Source organism: Tamandua tetradactyla, chromosome 11, assembly GCF_023851605.1.
Source record: "Tamandua tetradactyla isolate mTamTet1 chromosome 11, mTamTet1.pri, whole genome shotgun sequence".
NCBI classification, from domain to species: domain Eukaryota; kingdom Metazoa; phylum Chordata; class Mammalia; order Pilosa; family Myrmecophagidae; genus Tamandua; species Tamandua tetradactyla.
Genome location: NC_135337.1, coordinates 61916900 through 61937141, shown reverse-complemented (window position 1 = coordinate 61937141; position 20242 = coordinate 61916900). Strand labels below are relative to the sequence as shown.

General features: G+C 39.3%; 1 protein-coding gene across 1 annotated transcript in view; it reads left to right on the top strand.

The window, feature by feature from the left end:
- ROR1 (receptor tyrosine kinase like orphan receptor 1) overlaps positions 1–18990 on the top strand; it is a 432218-nt gene extending 413228 nt beyond the window's left edge. The window contains exon 9 of the mRNA XM_077119359.1: positions 15209–18990. Coding sequence (XP_076975474.1) covers positions 15209–16636 — 1428 coding nt within the window. The 3' untranslated portion in view covers positions 16637–18990. The remainder of the gene's footprint in view (positions 1–15208) is intronic.
- The last annotated feature ends 1252 nt before the right edge of the window (positions 18991–20242 follow it).

The window sequence follows — 20242 nt, the reverse complement described above, 5'->3', positions numbered from 1 at the left end:
GGGAGACGGGTGGAGAGTATCATTAAGTAAAGTTCACCAAAAAATCAACCAAATACTCTATCTGTAGTTACAAATTATGTTTAGATGTTTCATGTAGAGATCTTAGGACACCTCAACTACAGAACACTGTATTCACTTATCATGCATCTTTGAGAATGACAAGGTCACAAAATTGTAAAAGTTCACACCTTTAGAGAGGTAGCAAGATGTCATGAAGACATGGACCCTGCAGCTTGACTGCCTGCTTTTCTGCACTATGAGTTAGGACAGTGTGGTTGACCTCCCTGTATCTCAGTTTCCTCATCAGTAACCTACCCATTGAGTTGCTATAAGGATGGATGAATTAATATGTAAAAGCACTTAGGGGAGTACCAAGTGTTAGCCATACAGACATCAGTGTTGGGCAGACAGAGACAGCCCTCTGGAGCAATGCTTGTGTAGACTGGCTGTTTGAACTGAAGGAGGCTTGGCTACTAGAGGAGTCTTAGCAGCAGCAATGGTAGTAGAAGAAAATTAGAGGGGCTATTATTATTACACATTCATGAAGTAGCAGTTGACGTTGCAGGTACCTTTACATATCCCATGACTTCAGGCTTCTAGTGCAATAGTCATGTTCATTCCCTGTCATTTCTATTATTCAATGCTGCGAAGCCTTAGAAACACCAGAAGTTTGGGCATGAGAGGGTTCCCCCCAGGTCATTTTGGTTCCAGGAGTCACACTGTATAGCATAGCCAGGCTGTAGAACTGTGCTCCCCTTTGTGGTGGCAGGAACCTTGAAAAGGGTCATTTCCATTTGGGAAAATTACCTATTCACTTTGTAAGTCAGTGTTTTAGTTTCCTAGGGCTGCCTAAAGTAGGTAACATGAAATAGTTTGGCTTAAGCAGTGGGAATTTATTAGCCTACAGGGTTACAGTTTTGAGGACTTGAAAATGTCCACATCCACACATCATCAGGTTATGCTTTCTTCCTGAAGATTGGCTGCTGGCGATCCTTGCCTCCTGTGCCACATGCCAAGGTACAAGGTGGCACATCTGTCAGTCTCTTCCTTCTCTTCCCGGTTTCCTTGCTTTCAGCTTCTTGCTTCCGTGACTTTCTCTCTTTGTATTCATTCCACTTATAAAGGACCCCAGAAATAGGATTAAGACCCATCCTGACCGAGGTGGGCCACACCTTAACTGAAATATCCTTGTCAAAAAAATCCTACTTAGGGCGCACCACAGTGGCTCAGCAGGCAGAGTTTTCACCTGCCATGCCAGAGACCTGGGTTCAATTCCCAGTGCCTGCCCATGTGAAAAAAAAAAAGATCCTACTTACAATGGGTTTATACCCATGGGATGGATTAGATTTTAAGAACATGTTTTTCTGGAGTACATACAGCTTCAAGCCACCATAGTCAGCCTCAGTCTGTAAATTAATTCTATTAGTGGAGGATTGTTTTCCAACACACAATGGCCAGCAAGCATGATGCTTTGGATGAATGCAGCCTCTGAAATGAAGATCTGAGCGTTTTTTGGCATAAATAGAGTAAACTAATACATATCAAGAATGATACCGGGCACTTTTACATGCAAAGTCTCAACTAAGAGGTAGGTATTTTTATCCCTTTTTTACAACCATAGTAACTGAGACTTGAACAGATTAAGTAACTTGCCCAAGGTCAAAGAGCAAGTTAATGCAAGAGATAAGATTTGCTTTCAGGATTTTCCAACTCTAAATAAAGTCCTTGCTCTTGCAGACATCATGATAACATTTTCATGGAACAAGTCATGGGGAAAGAGGCGGCAAACTTATAAACATGATGCCATGTGGTTGATTTGGGCTGAACAGTAAACACAGGCATCACCCTGGCTGCTGACAGATCTCTTAAGTGGCCTTTAGAAAAGGTGCACATCTGTGTGAGTGGCCTTGGCCCTGCAAGGGAAATGTGAAATTTGGCCAGAGCAATAATAGTAGTACTCCATCCTCCAAGATCGAAGAGACAAATCATGGGGAAAGAGGCGGCAAACTTATAAACATGATGCCATGTCATCATGCCTGGATCAATTTTCCCAGGATGTGGTGGAGTAAACATTGTTGTCGTCATTTCTGAAGTGTGCCTTACAAAATCTCCCAGTGTCAAGATTTCTACAACATGAGGCTTTGAAGGTAGCCTCAAACAGCTTACCACACTTCTGAACTGGGCTGGAAGTAGGAATGGCTCAAGTATATTTGACTGGGTTGGGAAGGGGAAAGGAAACAACAAAAACAAATGTTAGCTTTTTTTTTCCCTTACTCTCCTAAGAGATTTGGCTCTGATCAAATTTGAGTTATTCAGTTGTTTGTTTTGGTTCTTACTGAGTGCCTTTCCTGGAAAAAGCACAAAGGACTTTGTAGACCTTAAAGAAAATTCCTAAATGTAAACACTCCATCTCTAAAACTGCTTTGAAAGGTCACTGACACATAAATATTACATGTACCTATAAAATTGAAAAGAAAGGGACACACAGGAAAGAAAGAAAAAAAAAATCCTGAAAACAAACACTACCAGAGCAAAATCAAAAGGATATTTGGAGGGCAGGATCGGAAAGGAATAAAGGATGGAAATTGGTCCGCTCTAACCTTATTCTTATTTGTTTGGCCAATTCAAATGGCAGAGACTCCAGCGTTCTTATTTATCCAAATGAATTTGCCCTTCAGGGTGTAAACTATCTGTTTCCATCTCTCTTCACTTGCTGAGTTGCTAAAATTCCCCTGAGTGTTTGGATTAGGAAGGGGAGGCTCCTCTAGGGGATTAGAAAACAATACCCTTCAGAGAGAATATTAGGTAGCAGCAGACAGATGGGTTGAGGGACCTGGCTTGAGTCCCCAGAGAAGTGGGATGGCATGGTTAGAAGTAAAAACTTTTGGCGAGGCCAAAGTTTCCTTCTGATCTTTGGGGGAAGGAAGCCCTTTACGCTCTGGCATGTAGAGACCCACACATGGAGGACAAGCTTTTGAGAGGGGAGAGCTACTTCCTCTTCCGGGGCCCATCTGGCTGAGATGCAGCACATGGTAATATGGAGCCTTGGAGACTCCGGAAATAGAGATGTTCTCCTAGGCTCCACCTCTAACTGCCCTGTGACCCTGAAAAGCCAGTTAGCCTTTCTGTGTCTCAATTTTCTCAGCTGTCCAGGGAAGGAAGTAGATTGTATTTATGTAACCTACTTTTTGTTTATTTTCCTTTTATTTTGCTCAACAAAAGATTTCAAGCCATTCAGTTGGATTAGATAACCTCCTATCTTTAACATCTCTGAAATCCTCAAATGAGTACTCCAGTGATTCCTAAACTAAGTAGGATTTTTCTGTGTTACTTTACAAATTTTACAATCTGAGTGGATTGGGTTTTTGTTTTTGCTTTTGTTTTTTTTCAGTGTTGCTGAAAATGACCCTTCTCAGAGAAGCCTGGAAACCGTAATTTCCCTTCTCCTGCTTTTTCTTTTTTTTTTTTTTTTTTTTTTTTTGTTTGCCTCTTTTTTCTTCTCCCCATTTCCCTTCCCCTACTCTCAGGGGTCTGAAAAGACAGAGCAAGTCTTTAATTGTGCTTGTTCTGGATGCTGGGCTTCACAGAGTGGGAAGGAGAGAAAGCTTCCTCTTCAAGGACCAAGAAGGCTCATTCAACCTTTTGGTTCCTGATTCCTCACCTTCTGTCCATTCCAACATGACTCACCTATGTGGGTGGGGATTAGGCACTCAGGGACGTGAGGAGGTAGAGTTTGTGAATGAGGGTCAAGGAATCGAAGAGACTGCAGCAAAGGAACCAAGTACAACTGAAGCCTGAATAGTGCTGCAGGTCAAACGCCTGCAGCTCCTGGCTAATAGAAAGAAAATGATTTGGGGGAAAGCAGGATTTTCCCAGCTTTCTGAAGCTGGTGGCTATATCGTATTTCTCAATTTACTCTCATCTCTTGCCAGCTTCTCTGTTTCTTCACTTTCAAGCAATTCATCTCTCCTTTTCCCTTCCAGCCAAGGTGCTTTGCTGAATATACTAACACTTGACTATATTCATAGACTATAAACTGGGTCTGTTCCCTTTGCCAGCAACATACTTCTATCCAAAAACCCTCTGTGGCCCAACTAACCCTCTTAAACCACTGTCCTTACCAGATGTCACCACACTTGGTACTAAAATATCCTCAGTAACTTTTCCACCCACAACTTAAAGCCATTGTCCCCCAAAGCTTCTGAAATCACCATTCTGTTGGCATGGCCCTCATGGGAGTCATAGGGAATGTAATTTAATCCAGTGGCGTTTTCCAAGTCGTCGTCCTCTTTAATTTCTCTGGAGCATTTAATATTCTTAACCACCATCTTGAAATACTTTTCCCTTTGGCTTTCCTCCTATCTCTTTCTCCTGCTTCCTCTGCTAGTTCTTCTTTTAATTCCCTAAAGGGAACATCCTTTGATGTTTATCAGCTCTTTCCTCTTGCTCGCTCTCATGCTGGTTTTACCCTCCTAAACTAGGCTTTAGTTCTCACTTTAGTACAATGATTTCCCAACCTGGGAGGACCAATTTCAAGTTATAAAAGTCTCCAGACTATTTGGACCTAACTTACCTTTCCAGGCACATTTTTTTTAAAATAGTGTATTTCTGGAAAGTAGTTTAATATACACAAAAGAGCAAGAATTTAGAGGCAGGGAGATAGGATTTTAAGTCTTGGCTCTGTTGTTTACTGACCATGACATCTTAAGAAGTTGCTTAATTAACTTCTCTGAGCCTCTATTTCTTCACCTATAAAACAAGGATAAAAAATCGTACTTAAAAGGGCTATTTTGACACTTGAAGATAATGTATGTGGCATCTCACAAGTCCTCAATAGCTAGAAATTACTGTTATCTTTATTACATGGTGATATGAAGCATCATGCATGTTTTAATCAATAACCAAGTGCTGTCCACAGGGTGATGGGCTTGGGAGGAAGGAAAAAGGTCTAGCAGCCCATGGCGTTAACTGGGCTGGGAACAGAGTCCAGGGAATCGCAGCAAAGATTAGAGAGGTAGTTCTTTGGAGAGTTCTGGTATTTTTTATGCCTGTTCCTATTAATTGCCCTGCCTCACACTTTGTTTACACGAAGTGTGGATAAAAATCTGTCGAGGTGGAGAGGGTTCTGATAGTGAGGGCTGGAGCACTGCAGCCTAGGCTCACTCCTTTATCTACAGAAATTATTCTTCTGGGGAAAATGTGGTATTATAAATAGATACATTGTAAACTGGCTAAAGTACTTCATGTCATTACCTCAATTTAATTTTTATAGCAGTCCTATAAAGTAAGTGCTGATTTTAGCCAGATTTCTAGGGTGAGAATACTGAGGCTGGGGAGATAAGAGGTTGCCCAAAGTCACACAGCTAGTAAGCGGTAGAGCCAAAACTCAAACCCAGGTTTGCCCAGACCCAGAGTCTAAGTGTGTCACCATTTCACATCACTGACTAATATTCAGGTTGACTGAATCATAGAAGCCCAGGTTATGAGCACGTGGTGGCTTGTGCTGACATTAAAGCTGCTGGCATCTGTTATGTCTGTTTCCAGGCAAAACAGGACTTCTCCCATTGACATCATAAAGTAATCCCACCACAGAATCAAACCTGGACACCACCAAACATTCAAACTCACTATCAAAAAGTTCTGTTACAGAGAAAAAGAACTGGTTCTGAAGTTAAATCACTTCCAGAGAAGTGCAGCTGAATTCTGAGCAAGTGTGGCAAAATACTGGGTGAAACTCCCTCTAGAATTTGATGGCATACACCAGAAGGTACTTAGTTATGCCATAGGGTTTGAAAGTGTACACAACCTCCCAAAATAAAATGGCTGTGGCCTCTAAACTTTTAAATGTAATCATTTGCGTTTATGAATGGAGTCAGTTGTTTCACAATTCTTCTGCTGTTAACCTAAGAACCAGTAAAACACACAAGTAAGGAGCATGGGCTTTGGAGTCAAACAGATCGATGTCAACAGCCAAGTCCAAATACTAAGAAATTTAACTTTCATAGACTCTCCAGGGCAATCATGCCCTACTTAACAGCAAAGGCTGCTGTTAAAAGGTTTTGTTCTCTTATCGTAGTTTGCTAATGGGGACAACAGAGTACTAGCTCAGAGTTTAGCTTAGTGACAAGGAAACTCCTACAGCTTGAGCTTTCCACTTCTCCACCAGCAGTCCTCATGCTTTTAAAATCATGAAGCCCTTTGAGGATCTAATGAAAACTATTAGATTCATTATAGTTTTGATATAGCTGTCTGTTCCCAGAAAAATGCTCCAATTTTGGAGATAGACATACTTGGATTTCAATCTTGGTACCACCATTTTTTAAAAAATATTTTTGTTGAGAAATGCATTTACAGTCCAACCATATTATACAATCAATGGCTCACAATATTATCACATATTTGTATATTCTTTGCCATGATCATTTTTAGGACATTTGCATCACTCCAGAAGAAGAAATGAAAAAAGAACTCATACGACCCATACCCCTTACCCCTCCCTCTCATTGACCCACAGTATTTCAGATTACTCAGTTTTTACCCTTTATCTCCCCTATTATTTATTATTTGGTTTTTTTACTTATCTGTTCATACTCTGGATAAAAGGAGCATCAGACACCAGGTTTTCATAATCACACTGTATAAGTTATATAGTTATACAGTCTTCTTTAAGAATCTAGGCTGCTGGAACACAGTTCAGCAGTTTCAGGTACTTCACTCTACCCTCTCCAATACACCATAAACTAAAAAGGGATATCTGTATAATGAATAAGAATAACCTTCAGGATAACTTCTTGACTCTGTTTGAAATTTCTCAGCCATTGAGACTTTGTCTCATTTCTCTCTTCCTCCTTTTGGTCAAGAATCCTCTATAATTCCCAGGATGCTGAGTCCCAGCTCATCCACAGGAGTCAGATCCCATGTTGCCAGGGAGATTTACACCCCTGGGAGTCATGTCTGACGTGGGGAGGGCAGTGAGTTCACCTGCTGAGTTGGCTTAGAGAGAAAGGCCAATCTAAGCAATCTGAGGGTGACTCTTAGGCATAATTTTAAGTAGGCTTAGCCTCTCCTTTGTAGGAATAAGTTTCATAGGGGCGAGCCTCAAGATTGAGGGCTCAGCCTATTGAATTGGTTGTCCCCACTGCCTGTGAGATTATCAGGAATTCCCCAGATGGGAAAGTTGAATATTTCCTCCTTTCTCCCAGATCCTTCAAGGGGACTTTACAAATACTTTTTTATTCTCAGCCCAAATTACTCTGAGATATAATGGGGCATTACACTAACCTGTACAAACCAACAAGATCTCACGCCCTGTTCAAGATTGCATATAATTATGGATTGGCACCACCAGGTAATAGTTGTGCTTCCTTAGGCACACTATATAACCACTAATTGCCTTATTTTCCTGATCCATAAAATGGGAAAATGATAATATGAACCTTACAGGATTGTGATGAAAATTAAATGAGCTGATGTATTAAGCACTTACTTTAGAGAGCAGACAAGGGCTTGTAGCTTAACCATTATGAGTGTAGGCTCTGGAGTCTGAATTTTCCCCCACCAGCTATGGGACCACTTAACTGCTTTGCTCCTCTGTCTCTCCATCTGAAAAATGGGGAAAATGGTCATAGCTGCCAATATCATGGGATTACTGTGAGGATAAAAATAATTAATATAAGTATATTCAACCTAATACATAAGTCAGAAAATTAGCCATTATTATGTTCTCAGTGTCTGGCACATGGCAAGCATTAAGTACATGGCAGCTATTATTAAGCTCCTATTGCATACCCTTCTAGAATAGGAACTGTGTCTTCTGTCTTCATGGTTTTCTCATAGTCTCTCGTGTACTATTCTGTATGTATTCCTCAGCATACAGCAAATACAGAATCAGATGGCTGACAAATGCAACAGCTTTTAGAATATATCCCAAACGACTGGCTGCATATGGAAATAGACCACAACTATGACATGGCCCGAGCCATTGAAAGGTTTGCATTTAAAAACCTCGAGTCTCATGAAGACATTAGCCGTGTAGAACATAAACCCAGTAAATGCCAACCAACAGTTCTTGTATTATGTTCACATTTCTAAAGCATGCTCCAAAGTAGTGTTCTTTTCCTTTCCTAGTATAAATCAGAACTGCTCAACCAGGTTCTCCATGTGTCATGCAGGCAGCAGGGACCCAGGCCAGAAAGCCATCTTCATTTATTTCTGTGGTTCTCAAAGTGAGACCTCCAGGCCAGGAGCATCTGCAGTACCTAGCGGTTTGTCAGAAATGCCAAATCTTAGACCCCCAACGGACCTAAGGAATCAGAAGCTCTCAGGGGATGGGTGTGGAGAGTATAGGGTAAGGTCTATATTAACAAGCCCTCCAGGAGATACGGAGAGCAAGTAAGTCCCCAGTTGATACAGATTTCAGAGAAAGCTGTTTCCAGAGAGACAATGGACTTGGTAATGTCAGCCCATTTCCAAAACTGCCTCTCTGATTTCAATAAGATTGATCTATCTTATCATTCCTCTGACAGGGCTGAGGGCAAACGCCACTCTGTGGAACCTGCTCTTCTCTTAGAGACATTTGTGCCTACAGGAGAATCTGCTTCAAATGGTATTCGTAAAGAGAAACACCAGCCAAAAGGGGAGGCATTGGGGCATGGAAAAGAAACCATCCTTGATTGACTGGAGCTGCAGGGATTGCAGAGGGAGACTTTGAGTTGTTGTATAAATAAGATATCAAGCCCTTTTGTGACCACCTGATGATTCCTTCCCCTTTCAAGTTGGGTTCTTAAAAGTAAAGTAATCATACCTTGTTCAAGTTAGAAGTGAAAGTCGTAGAGCAGGGTCCATGCAGCCTATAGATGTTGGTGGCTATCAGAAAACTCTCCCTTCATTTCCTGTGATAGTCACTTACTCTAGGTGGGCAGGAAACAGCATGTTAGTAGTAAAGCCACTTCACCTGGAGGCGTCATTGCCAATGTGTTATATCACCTCTTGTAGCTTCCCTAAGGTGAAAAGAGAGAAAGTCACCGAGTCTGTCGTACTTATTCACCTGGCACCTACATAACTGGAATTTTTAAAAGATCCACCCGTGGCACATTGCTTTCCTATCTAAAGATAATAGGTATAAAAGGGTCACATATCCCCACTTAGTATTCGTCACTCAGGTGAAAGAAGCCAACATCAGCCTGGCCTGTCCATCAGCAGTTTAGAAATGTTATGCCTTAATTTTTCCCAAATAACTCACATTGAAAATACTCTTCCTTTGTTTTCCTTCAGTGAAGAGCTCACTTAAACTTTAATACCATTGTTCTTCCAAAACTTTTAAGGGAAGAAGCACAATCAAATTTTAGAACAGTGGATCAACTTCAGCATCAACTTTTGATTCCCCCACTACCCCCAATTATATAATTTTTAAGACTGTGCACTGAGGCAGATGTGTGTTTACTTTGAGAAGTAAAAATGTTAACATTTAAACTGAAAGCCTGTTTCAGTTTTAAGGTACTTAATTGCCTTACAGCATATAATAAACCAAGCCCATCTTGTCATTCAACTAATGGAGGGAGTGATAAAGAGATAGGAGCTGGGGACCCTATTCATTCCAGTTTTCCTTTGTACTTGGTTTACTTTGGCACCATGCCTCCTGTGTATTTTACACTTCTTTACATTTTGTACATCCCTGTATGACAAATACTTGTCAAACAAAAACTAAACAGATTTATAACCCCTTAACTTGAAATGAGCCAAAATTGAACTGCCAAAACTTTATGACTTCATTTTCTTTCATAGTTTTCCACTACATTGGTTCAAACAGACAAAACCCACTTGAGGTCAGGCAGAGGTCATTTCACTTTCATTACTAAAATATAATTTACAATATGCCAGACCTAAACAAGTTTAGCCTAAAGGGTTTGTATAATGTAAACCATCTGTTCCTCAACAATACAGCTAATTTCCTGCCGTCACCATACAGTCTACTGACTGCTTCTTTAAGGGTTTTTATGATTTTTTAACTAGTTCAGGATTTATGTAAAATTTGAAAATGAGTCCATAGTTAGGACTCATTTGTACCAAGTAACTTGAGCATTTAAAAAATGCAAATCACTGTGCAAATTGTTCCCCTGATACCAAGTTCTGCGCAGTTTTTGGGGGGCACTTCTGTGCCTGCTGCCACACAGGTGTTTGAAAGAAAAGTTATGTGAAAGCTGCCATCTTAGATGCTTTTTATGCTTCTTTCTCAAACAAATCCCAAAATGAGAAAACTACTTCTTCCACTTTCTTTAGGCTGGAGAAGAGTTTGGATGATGTACTCTATATGCCTGGTGAGGTATTAATAAGATATGACAAGACACACTTTGGGTCCAGATGGATCCCTTTCATGGGCTGAACAGGGGGGAGGAGTGATTTTTATTCCATGGCGTGCCCACACATTGTAGGCTGACCACATAGCCCTGTGAGGTATCAGGTCCCAGGCTGAGCCTCCAGAGACGTTCTGCATCAAACTGCAATTGCCGGCCAACTGGCTTTCTCTGATTTCAAAAATAATGGTGTTGGCCAAAGCAGAAGGCCTTGCAAATCCAAGTGCAGCTCTTTTGGCTCTCCTGAAAATTCCTGATACTTTTTCTAAGCCTCTTTCTCCATCTGTAAAATGGAAGGAGTAAGAGTTCTTCCAAGGGCAAATACAAGAGAACTAATTTGCTTACCTCAGTGTAGGGGAATGCATCTGGCCTTCTTAGCTGTTAAGCTCCAAGGGCCCCACGTCAGGTCCACGCCAGAGTTCTGTCCACTCCTTCTCTTCCAGTCCCCCAGAAGTTTGGCCTGCTTGCCTCCTTCTCCATCCACTACCATCCATTCTACCCCATGGATCATTCTGCCCTACACATCCATCCTTATGTCCCAGAATTCTTACAGAGGCAGGCCACAAGCCACTCAATTTCTCACCTACTCCGAAGTCTCCAAATACCGCGGGAGAACAGACAAGATCAACAGGAAGAAACTTACCTTTTTGGGGGGTGGGGGGGTGGGGGTTGTTGTTAAGTTTATTGCTTTCATCTGGAGAATCTTCAAAGAAAATTGTGACTTGGTTTAGCTCTCAGCAGCCTGCTCCTGAGCTCTGAGAAAGCATGCCTGTTCTTTCTTTGGGGCTAGAGACATTTGGGTATAGTCCCACCTCTTCTTTTTAACTTCTTTTTTAGGCTAATTCTTATCGACTGACTTATCTTGTATAGCAGCATGAACTTTCTTGTACATCTCCTCCCTCTTGTCTGGAGTTATTTGTTCTTTATGTATTGAGAGAAATGTTTCTTGTAAAGCATCTTCATCTTCTTCTATTTGGTAGTAACACATGCATTTGCAACGTTTTGACCCATCATGTGCTCCCGATGTACTTCTGCACTGAATTCCCGGCTTTCTGATTAATAACTGGGGAATCATTTAGTACTGTGAGGAATAGACAAGCCTCCACCCACAGCTTCCTTCAGAGACCCCAAAACTTTATTTCCACCGATAACTGTAAAGGGATCAAAATCTTTTGCATTTACTCTGCTTCTAGGATTATTTTCCTAATGAGGCTTAACTAACAATGTTTAATGGGCATTTGTTAGATAGAAATCATTTCACATGTTGTTGCATTTAATCCCTACTTCAACCACACAAGGTAGACAATTCTGTTTTATAGATATGGAAGCAGAGGTCCAGAAAAAGTAAGAAAGTTGCCCAAGATCAGCCAACTAATGTAGGACCTGCTCTACAGGATTGCTGTATTAAATGGGTTAATATTTTTAAGTGCTTAGAATAGTGTCTGGAACATAGTAAGGGCTATGTAGGTATTAACTATTATTAACAGAAAGCAACAGATCCAAGGATACACACCCAGATCTGTATGACTCCAAAACTCACATGGTTTGAATTACACAAAACTGCCTATGGGTTAGTTACAGGGATTGGGGGTGACACGGGTTCTAACTTCTCATTTGGTCAGTCTAACATTCCTTGGTTTCGTTCTTAATTCCCATTTTCCTTAGAAGTCCCTTACCCTCATCTACCACTGAAAGCCTGGGGACCCTGTTTAGCTCAAAAAGTAACTAATACCTACTTTCAGGAGACGGAGACTTCCACGTAAATTGGATGCATATACATCAACAGGAAAAGTCCTAATGGGACTCCTTGGTCTTAACATCATGCAGGAAAAAATCACCTTGGGTAATTTTTAGAAGCAGAAGTAAAAATCATCCAGGTGCTGTAAGGGAAGAAAGTAGGATTGGTTTAACTGGTTACCTTTCTTCTCACCCACATCCTCCTCTCCCAAAGGAACAACATTAACTCTAGTAAGAATCTAGCCCCTGAAAGCTCAAGGAAAAGTGAATGGACCTTAGATTTCAGAAGAAATTTCCTGAATCAGTCAGGAAGAAGGAATAGGCTTGTGTTTTTAAAATTAATTATTTAATGTTTTTTAATTGAAAATATATTCAGGTTGTTCCAAAATTGAAAATACACATAAGAAAAAGCATGAAGCGAAAAATCTTCCTCCCCAACCGCCTCCTCCCAGTTCTCACCTCCATAAGCTCCCATCCCCATGCCGGTAACCTAAAAGTATCCTTTTAGGGTTTCTTTATGCATATGCAAAGAAATGTGAATACATTCATTCTATTTCTGTTTTATGCAAAACCTGCATACAACATTAAATGTTTTTTGCTTTTTGTTTTTAACTTAGCAATAGTGTTTTGGAGATCTTTCCATATCAGTACATAGAAAGCTTTCTCATTCTTTTTTAGAACTATGTAATATCCTATTTACTAGATCCATCGTAATTTGAATAATTAATCGCCTTTAACTAGACCTTTCTGTTGTTTCTAATCTTTTGCCATTACAAAAATACTATAATGAATAGGACTTGATCAATAAGCTTTAATTGACTGAATGTTTAAAACAATGCATTGCCATTACTTTCAGCACAAATAACTTTCCTTAAGGCCTTTCCAAATATAAATTCCATAAAACCTGCTTTAATGAATAAATAAAACAATTTGTAATGAAATTATAATTTGCATATAAGAATTAATGTGCCAAAATCCTAAATTCCATTTGACCCTTTAAGTGGGTATTTTGCTGCAAGTTTATTTATACTTACAATTAGGTTAATAGACATTTCCCCCTGGATTTAATATAGGAAAACATCATCATGAATTCTGAATTCTTGGAGTTTTAAACAAATTTGTAGAGTTTGTATTAAACAAATATTTTACTTAATTTAGTCAATTGTTGTTTTAAACTCTGTACAGAGAGTTCTAAATTCCATATGTATTTTGCAGCATTTGTCAGCTTCGGTTGGAATACTCAGAATGGTATTCTTTTTCTTAAAAATAAGAATTTCAAAATACAGGGATTAGAAAAGTATCAGAATTTTTTGTACAAATGCATAGCTTTGACTCTTTTTTTAACAAATAATACCAAATGTCAGGCTCAATTTGAGGTGAATTTCAGAAAACAACATAGACATTTACTGCCAAGATCAAATGTCACAATTTAATACTTTTCGTTGTAAGCTAGATGCCTTCCCCTGTCTGCTTTAAAGTTAATCAATGAACCAACCCACTTGTGAAGCTCTAGGGATAAAAACCGATTTGAAAGACACTGCCTCCCTTCAATAAACTTACAGTCTGGGTGAAGAGACAAATATAATAATTAAAAAAAATTTGCAACAGCAAGGTAAAAATAGCTAAAAGTTAAATGGTACTTACCATGTGTCAAAAACAGTTCTGAGTACTTAATAAATATTAACGCATTAAAAGTTCATGATAACCCTCTGAGATAAGTATAGTTATCATCATCCCATTTTACAGATGAGGGGGTTGAGGCATAGGGTGACTAAAAATTGTACCCACACAGCTGGCAAAACAGAGAAGGTCATGTGTGTAAACCAGCCATCAGCTGCTTCCTGTGTGGTGGCAGTAATGCACAAAAGGACTCCAGAGGATGCCAAGACCACCGGGGTGAAGTGGTCCAGGAAGGTTTCAAAGGAAGTGGGGCCTGAAATAGGCTTTTTAGAAAAGAAACGATTTAATAGGAAAGAGATGTAAGGAGTAGTTTCCAAATCTCCCCACTTCTACTGTGAGAGCTCAGCTGGTCTGTCTTTCCTTTTGGTTTCTCTGGTATGTAGCACAGTAAATGTCCCAAGACCACTGAAGGAACAAAGAAGTATTAGGAAAGAATGTGCATGATGTTTGGGGTCAACCATGAGGAGACCTATTTCTAAAGGGTTCTAGCATACAAGCAAGGAGCAATGGATTGTGTCAAGAAGGTAGTTAAGACCAGATCACAAATGCTGTACCAGGCTAAGAATTAAGGCTGTGGCGTCTTGCAGCAGTGCCTCTCACTTTAGTGTACACAGAAATCACCTGGGGTCTTGTCAACATGCATATTCTGATTTAGGGGTCTGGATGGGCTCCGGGGTCTGCTTGTGTAATAAGCTATGGACCATGCTGATACTCCTAGCCTGAAGGCCACACTTGGAATAGCAAGATACTAAACAACTAAATGTTGGGTTAATTTCTTTTTTTCCGTTAATTAAAAAAAAAAAAAAAAAGAGAAGGGATAATTGGAGATGAAGGGATACAGACTGTACAACGGGACTGGATGTAAAGTCTCGGAAATGGACAGCACAATACTACCCAATTGTAATGCAATTATGTTAAAACACTGAATGAAGCTGCATGTGAGGTATAGGTTTTTTGTTTTTGTTTTTTTTGTTTTTTTTTCTTTCTATTATTGTTTTAATTCTTATTCTGTTGTCTTTTTATTTCTTTTTCTAAATCGATGCAAATGTACTAAGAAATGATGAATATGCAAGTATGTGATGTTATTAAGAATTACTGATTGTACATGTAGATTGGAATGATTTCTAATTGTTTTGTTAATTCTTTTTTTAATTAATAAAAAAAATAAAATAAAAAAATAAAAAAAAAGATACTAAACAAGAGCAAGAAAGCACTAGGAGGTAGGAGGTTTGAGGAGGGGATTGATAGACAGAAAATTGCATATAACACCTCTGCTAAGCTACAGCCAACAATTTAAAGACTTAAAGGCCAATAATGTTTTATTTAATCTGATTTGTAGAAACTTCATCTATATGCCCCAGCTCCACCCCTTCTTACAGATTCCAAAATGTCTTACCCTAACAAATGTTTAAACCATACTTTTCCTTTCTTTCATACAGAGCAAGGCGAAAGAACTGCCTCTTTCTGCTGTACGCTTTATGGAAGAACTGGGTGAATGTGCCTTTGGGAAAATCTATAAGGGCCATCTCTATCTCCCAGGCATGGATCATGCTCAGCTGGTTGCTATCAAGACCCTGAAAGACTATAACAACCCCCAACAATGGACAGAATTTCAACAAGAAGCCTCCCTTATGGCTGAACTACACCACCCCAATATTGTCTGCCTTCTGGGTGCTGTCACCCAGGAACAACCTGTGTGTATGCTTTTTGAGTATATGAATCAGGGGGATCTCCACGAGTTCCTCATCATGCGATCCCCACATTCTGATGTTGGTTGCAGCAGTGATGAAGATGGGACTGTAAAATCCAGTCTGGATCATGGTGACTTTCTGCATATTGCGATTCAGATTGCAGCTGGGATGGAATACCTGTCTAGTCACTTCTTTGTCCACAAGGACCTTGCAGCTCGCAATATTTTAATTGGAGAGCAACTTCACATAAAGATTTCAGACCTTGGGCTTTCCAGAGAAATATACTCAGCTGATTACTACAGGGTGCAGAGTAAATCTTTGCTGCCCATTCGCTGGATGCCCCCTGAAGCCATCATGTATGGCAAATTCTCTTCTGATTCAGATATCTGGTCTTTTGGGGTTGTCTTGTGGGAGATTTTCAGTTTTGGACTCCAGCCATATTATGGCTTTAGTAACCAGGAAGTGATTGAAATGGTGAGAAAACGGCAGCTCTTACCGTGCTCTGAAGACTGCCCTCCCAGAATGTACAGCCTAATGACGGAGTGCTGGAATGAGATTCCTTCCAGAAGACCAAGGTTTAAAGATATTCATGTCCGGCTTCGGGCCTGGGAAGGACTTTCAAGTCACACCAGCTCTACCACTCCTTCTGGTGGAAATGCTACCACGCAGACGACCTCCCTGAGTGCCAGCCCAGTGAGTAATCTCAGTAACCCCAGATACCCCAATTACATGTTCCCCAGCCAGGGTATTACACCACAGGGCCAGATCGCTGGATTCATTGGCCCACCAATACCTCAGAACCAGCGATTCATCCCCATTAATGGATACCCAATACCTCCTGGATATGCAGCCTTTCCAGCTGCCCACTATCAGCCAACAGGTCCCCCCAGAGTGATCCAGCACTGCCCTCCTCCCAAGAGTCGGTCTCCGAGCAGCGCCAGTGGGTCGACTAGCACTGGCCATGTGACCAGCCTGCCCTCATCAGGATCCAATCAGGAAGCAAATATTCCTTTATTACCACACATGTCTATTCCAAATCATCCCGGTGGAATGGGTATAACCGTTTTTGGCAACAAATCTCAAAAGCCCTACAAAATAGACTCAAAGCAGCCATCTTTGCTAGGAGACTCCAATATTCATGGACACACCGAATCTATGATTTCCGCAGAACTGTAAAATGCAAGACTTTTGTAAATGTGGTATACCAGACAAACAAGAAAGCTGCAGAAAATATTTCTATTCAAATTTTTTTTTATTAAAGTAAGGTTCTCGTTTAGCAGACATTGCAACAGTATCTTCTGTGAAGTTTAACTGTGTCTTAGCAGATGGTCAGACAACAACCAGAAAAGAGAGAAAAACAAAACACTATGGGATTTACACACCGTCTGGGTGCAAGACATGGCATTGGGACTGGCATATATGGTTTCAAGTATTGAAAACTGCAGACCAGTGAAGTGGAAAAGAACCTTGTGATTAAATATCAAACCAAAAAAGAAAACAAATGGTGCTTTTTGTATTTGCCTTCAGTCACAAGACTCGTCTCTCCCCAAAATGTATATACCATAGCATTTGTCTACCTGCTGTCTTTTCTTCAGGACAGATGTTCAGGAATTATATTGATTCAATTTAGACTCTATGCATGTTTGAATGGAAGTGATGTTAAGAATAAATGAGGAAACATTAGGCCTAATTTGAAATCCTGATGGAAATGAGCCATAAGATAAGTGTACAGATTCCGTGAAGCCTTCTACACAGTTGGGGCATCTTTGGGAAGGTGTGGAGTGTGCCTCTTTGTGAGCCTCCTCTTCTGATCAGGAAGGCCTTTTCCATGTGCTTCTTTTCGTACTTTCCCAAGCCCTTGAAATAACAGGGCACTGAACCACAAGAAGGCTAGATGTGGGTGCCGGAATTGATTGTTGGTTGATTAGCTCACTTTGCTGCACTAGAAACAAGACACCAAAGGAAGCACAGTCAGGAAAGTGGCCCCTCAACGTAGATCAGCATCAGTGGGAGAAGGAAAAGGATCTCCGTGGAGACAACATCCACAGGAGATTCCCTGGACCAATAACATTCAAAAATGGAGATGTATTTATAGAGGGGCATATTCAAACCTTACAACCCCCTTTTAGGAGTTGTCCAACATGGAGGGGTCTTACCATTAACGAACACTGGGGAAGTAGGAAACCCTATGGTACCAATTTCTAGTTAATTAAAAATTTCTCACTTTTTTTTCCTTTGATGAAATGTTCACAGATTTTAGTCCAGCCCTAAGAATTATAACAATTTATTCATAGAGTTAGTTGGAATCCAAAGACTATGAATTCCATTTTGCAAAATATAACGGTATTCTTAATAAGTAAGTACTGGATGCACGGGTGATTCAGTGGTAGAATTCTCGCCTTCCATGTGGGAGACCCAGGTTTGATTCCTGGGCCATGCACCCCCCAAAAAACAAACAAACAAATATATAAACAAGTGCTGAGTTCTCACTTCAAAGATTACCAAGAACTGAATTAAGCTAGAAGTAACATGATTATTTTTACCTTAGTTAGAAGGATGCATCAAATGTATATCTCATGGCATTTACCTGTCAGACACCTTTGCCATCTTTGGATTTCAAGTTCTATACAGAAAGGCATTTTACATTTGATTTTTTTCATGTTAAAAAAAAAAAAAACTCCTTTATTCCAAGAACAATATCTCAAAGTCTCATTTTTCTTTTACAGCTAAAAGAGACTTATAAAGAGACTTACAGGATCTGTAGCAGTTCCTGGAAAATGGTATTTGATGAGGAGAATGTAAGAGAATTAGAAACACCTTGATGTTTCAATTTTTTTATTACAGTTTGAATGAAAAATCAAGGAAACATGTTTACCAATGTATTGCAGTTTTCCCAAGCACCAAGTCTTCAAACAAAGACTTTATAGGTACTGTGAATTGGCTATATTCAGATTTACTGGGAGGAAATAATATGTTTTATGGCATAAATGAGCTGAATCAGAAGTTACATTTCTTAACTTTAGGTAGAGGAGAATATTTGTATCCTTTTGTTGCTATGCAACTATTTAATGATGAAGCTTCAAACCACAATTTTGTATATCATATGACAATCAATTTTTTTCCAAGACTATTTATTATTTTTACGTGAACACAATTTCAGTGATCTGAGTTTTTCTAGGAGTCCCTTAAAGGGAAGTTAGCATTCCATGAGCCATTAAAATACCTACTCTGGAAAAAGATTATCAAGGCTAAATAAATAAATTCAAGTTAGTTTATAAAGAACTATAACATTTATTTTAAACATTTTATAATTACTGAAATCATTAAATTTCAACCACTTGTAATAATGTATTTTATAATAGCACTGTGATACTAAACAACACAGTACCATTTGTATTAAAATAGTATTTTTTTCACAAACTGAAAAATATTTTTTGCTTTGTTGACAATGTTTTGTAAGATGAATATTTTCAGATCTTTTTTTTGCACAAAGCTATGTTTATGGTTTGTATCACAGAAGTGAAAATATATCTCTGCATTTTTATATCTGGTCTGTTTCCTTTCTTGTTTTTATTTAACTCAATATGTGTTTTCTTCAAATATATAATGGCTATATTCAGATATCTTTGTCCTACCATATCTTTCCTTATTTTTCACTGCATGCATTTAATCACTGTATTAATTAATGTTTGATTTATTATTATGGGCATTTAAAATAGACAAGCATTGCATTTTAAAAACAAAAGGACTATTTTATTTTAATTTTTTTATTAGATAAGTTATGGGTTTCCAGAAAAATCATGTATGAAATATATGGTTCCCAGATACCACCCTATTATTAATACCTTGCATTAATGTGATACATTTATTACAATTGATAAAAGCACATTTTTATAATTGTACTATAACCATAGTCCACGATTTAACTTAGAGTTCACTGTTGTGTTGTGCAGTTCCATGGATTTATTTTTCTAATTTTCTATTTTAGAAACATATATACATCATAATATTTCCCCTTTTAACAACATTTAAATATATAATTGAGTACTCTTAATTACATTCACATTATTGTGCTCCTATCACTGCCATCAATTTCCAAAACTTTTCCATTGTCCCAAATAGAAACTGTACATTTTAAGCCTTAACATTCTATTCCCTAGCCCCTCCCTGTCCCTGGTAACTTTACTCTAGATCCTATCAGTTTGCTTATTCTTGTATCACTGACTTTTTCACATCTACAACATCATACAATATTTGTCCTTTTGTATCTAGCTTATTTCACTGAACATGATACCTTTGTTTCATCCATGTTGTCACGTGTAACAGAGATTCATTCCTTTTAAGGGCTAAATAATATTCCACTGTGTGTGTGTATATGACATTTTGTTTATCCATTCATTGGTTGATGGGCACTTGGGTTGCTTCCATCTTTTGGCAATTGTGAAAAATCGCCACTATTAACATTGGTGTGCAAATATCTACTTAAGTCCCTGCTTTTAATTCAGTTGGGTATATACCTAGAAGTTGGGTAGTGTGGTAATTCTATACTTTGTGCAGAATTGCTAAACCGTCTTCCACACTGGCTCTACCATTTTACATTCCCACCGGCAGTGAATGAGTATTCCTGTTTCTCCACATCCTCTCCAACACTTGTTAATTCACTGTTTCTTTAATAGTATGGGTGTGAAATGGTATCTCGTTGCTGTTTTGGTTTGCACTTCCCTGATAGCTAATGATGCTGAGCAGCTTTTCATGCATTTTTTGGCCATTTGGGGATCTTTT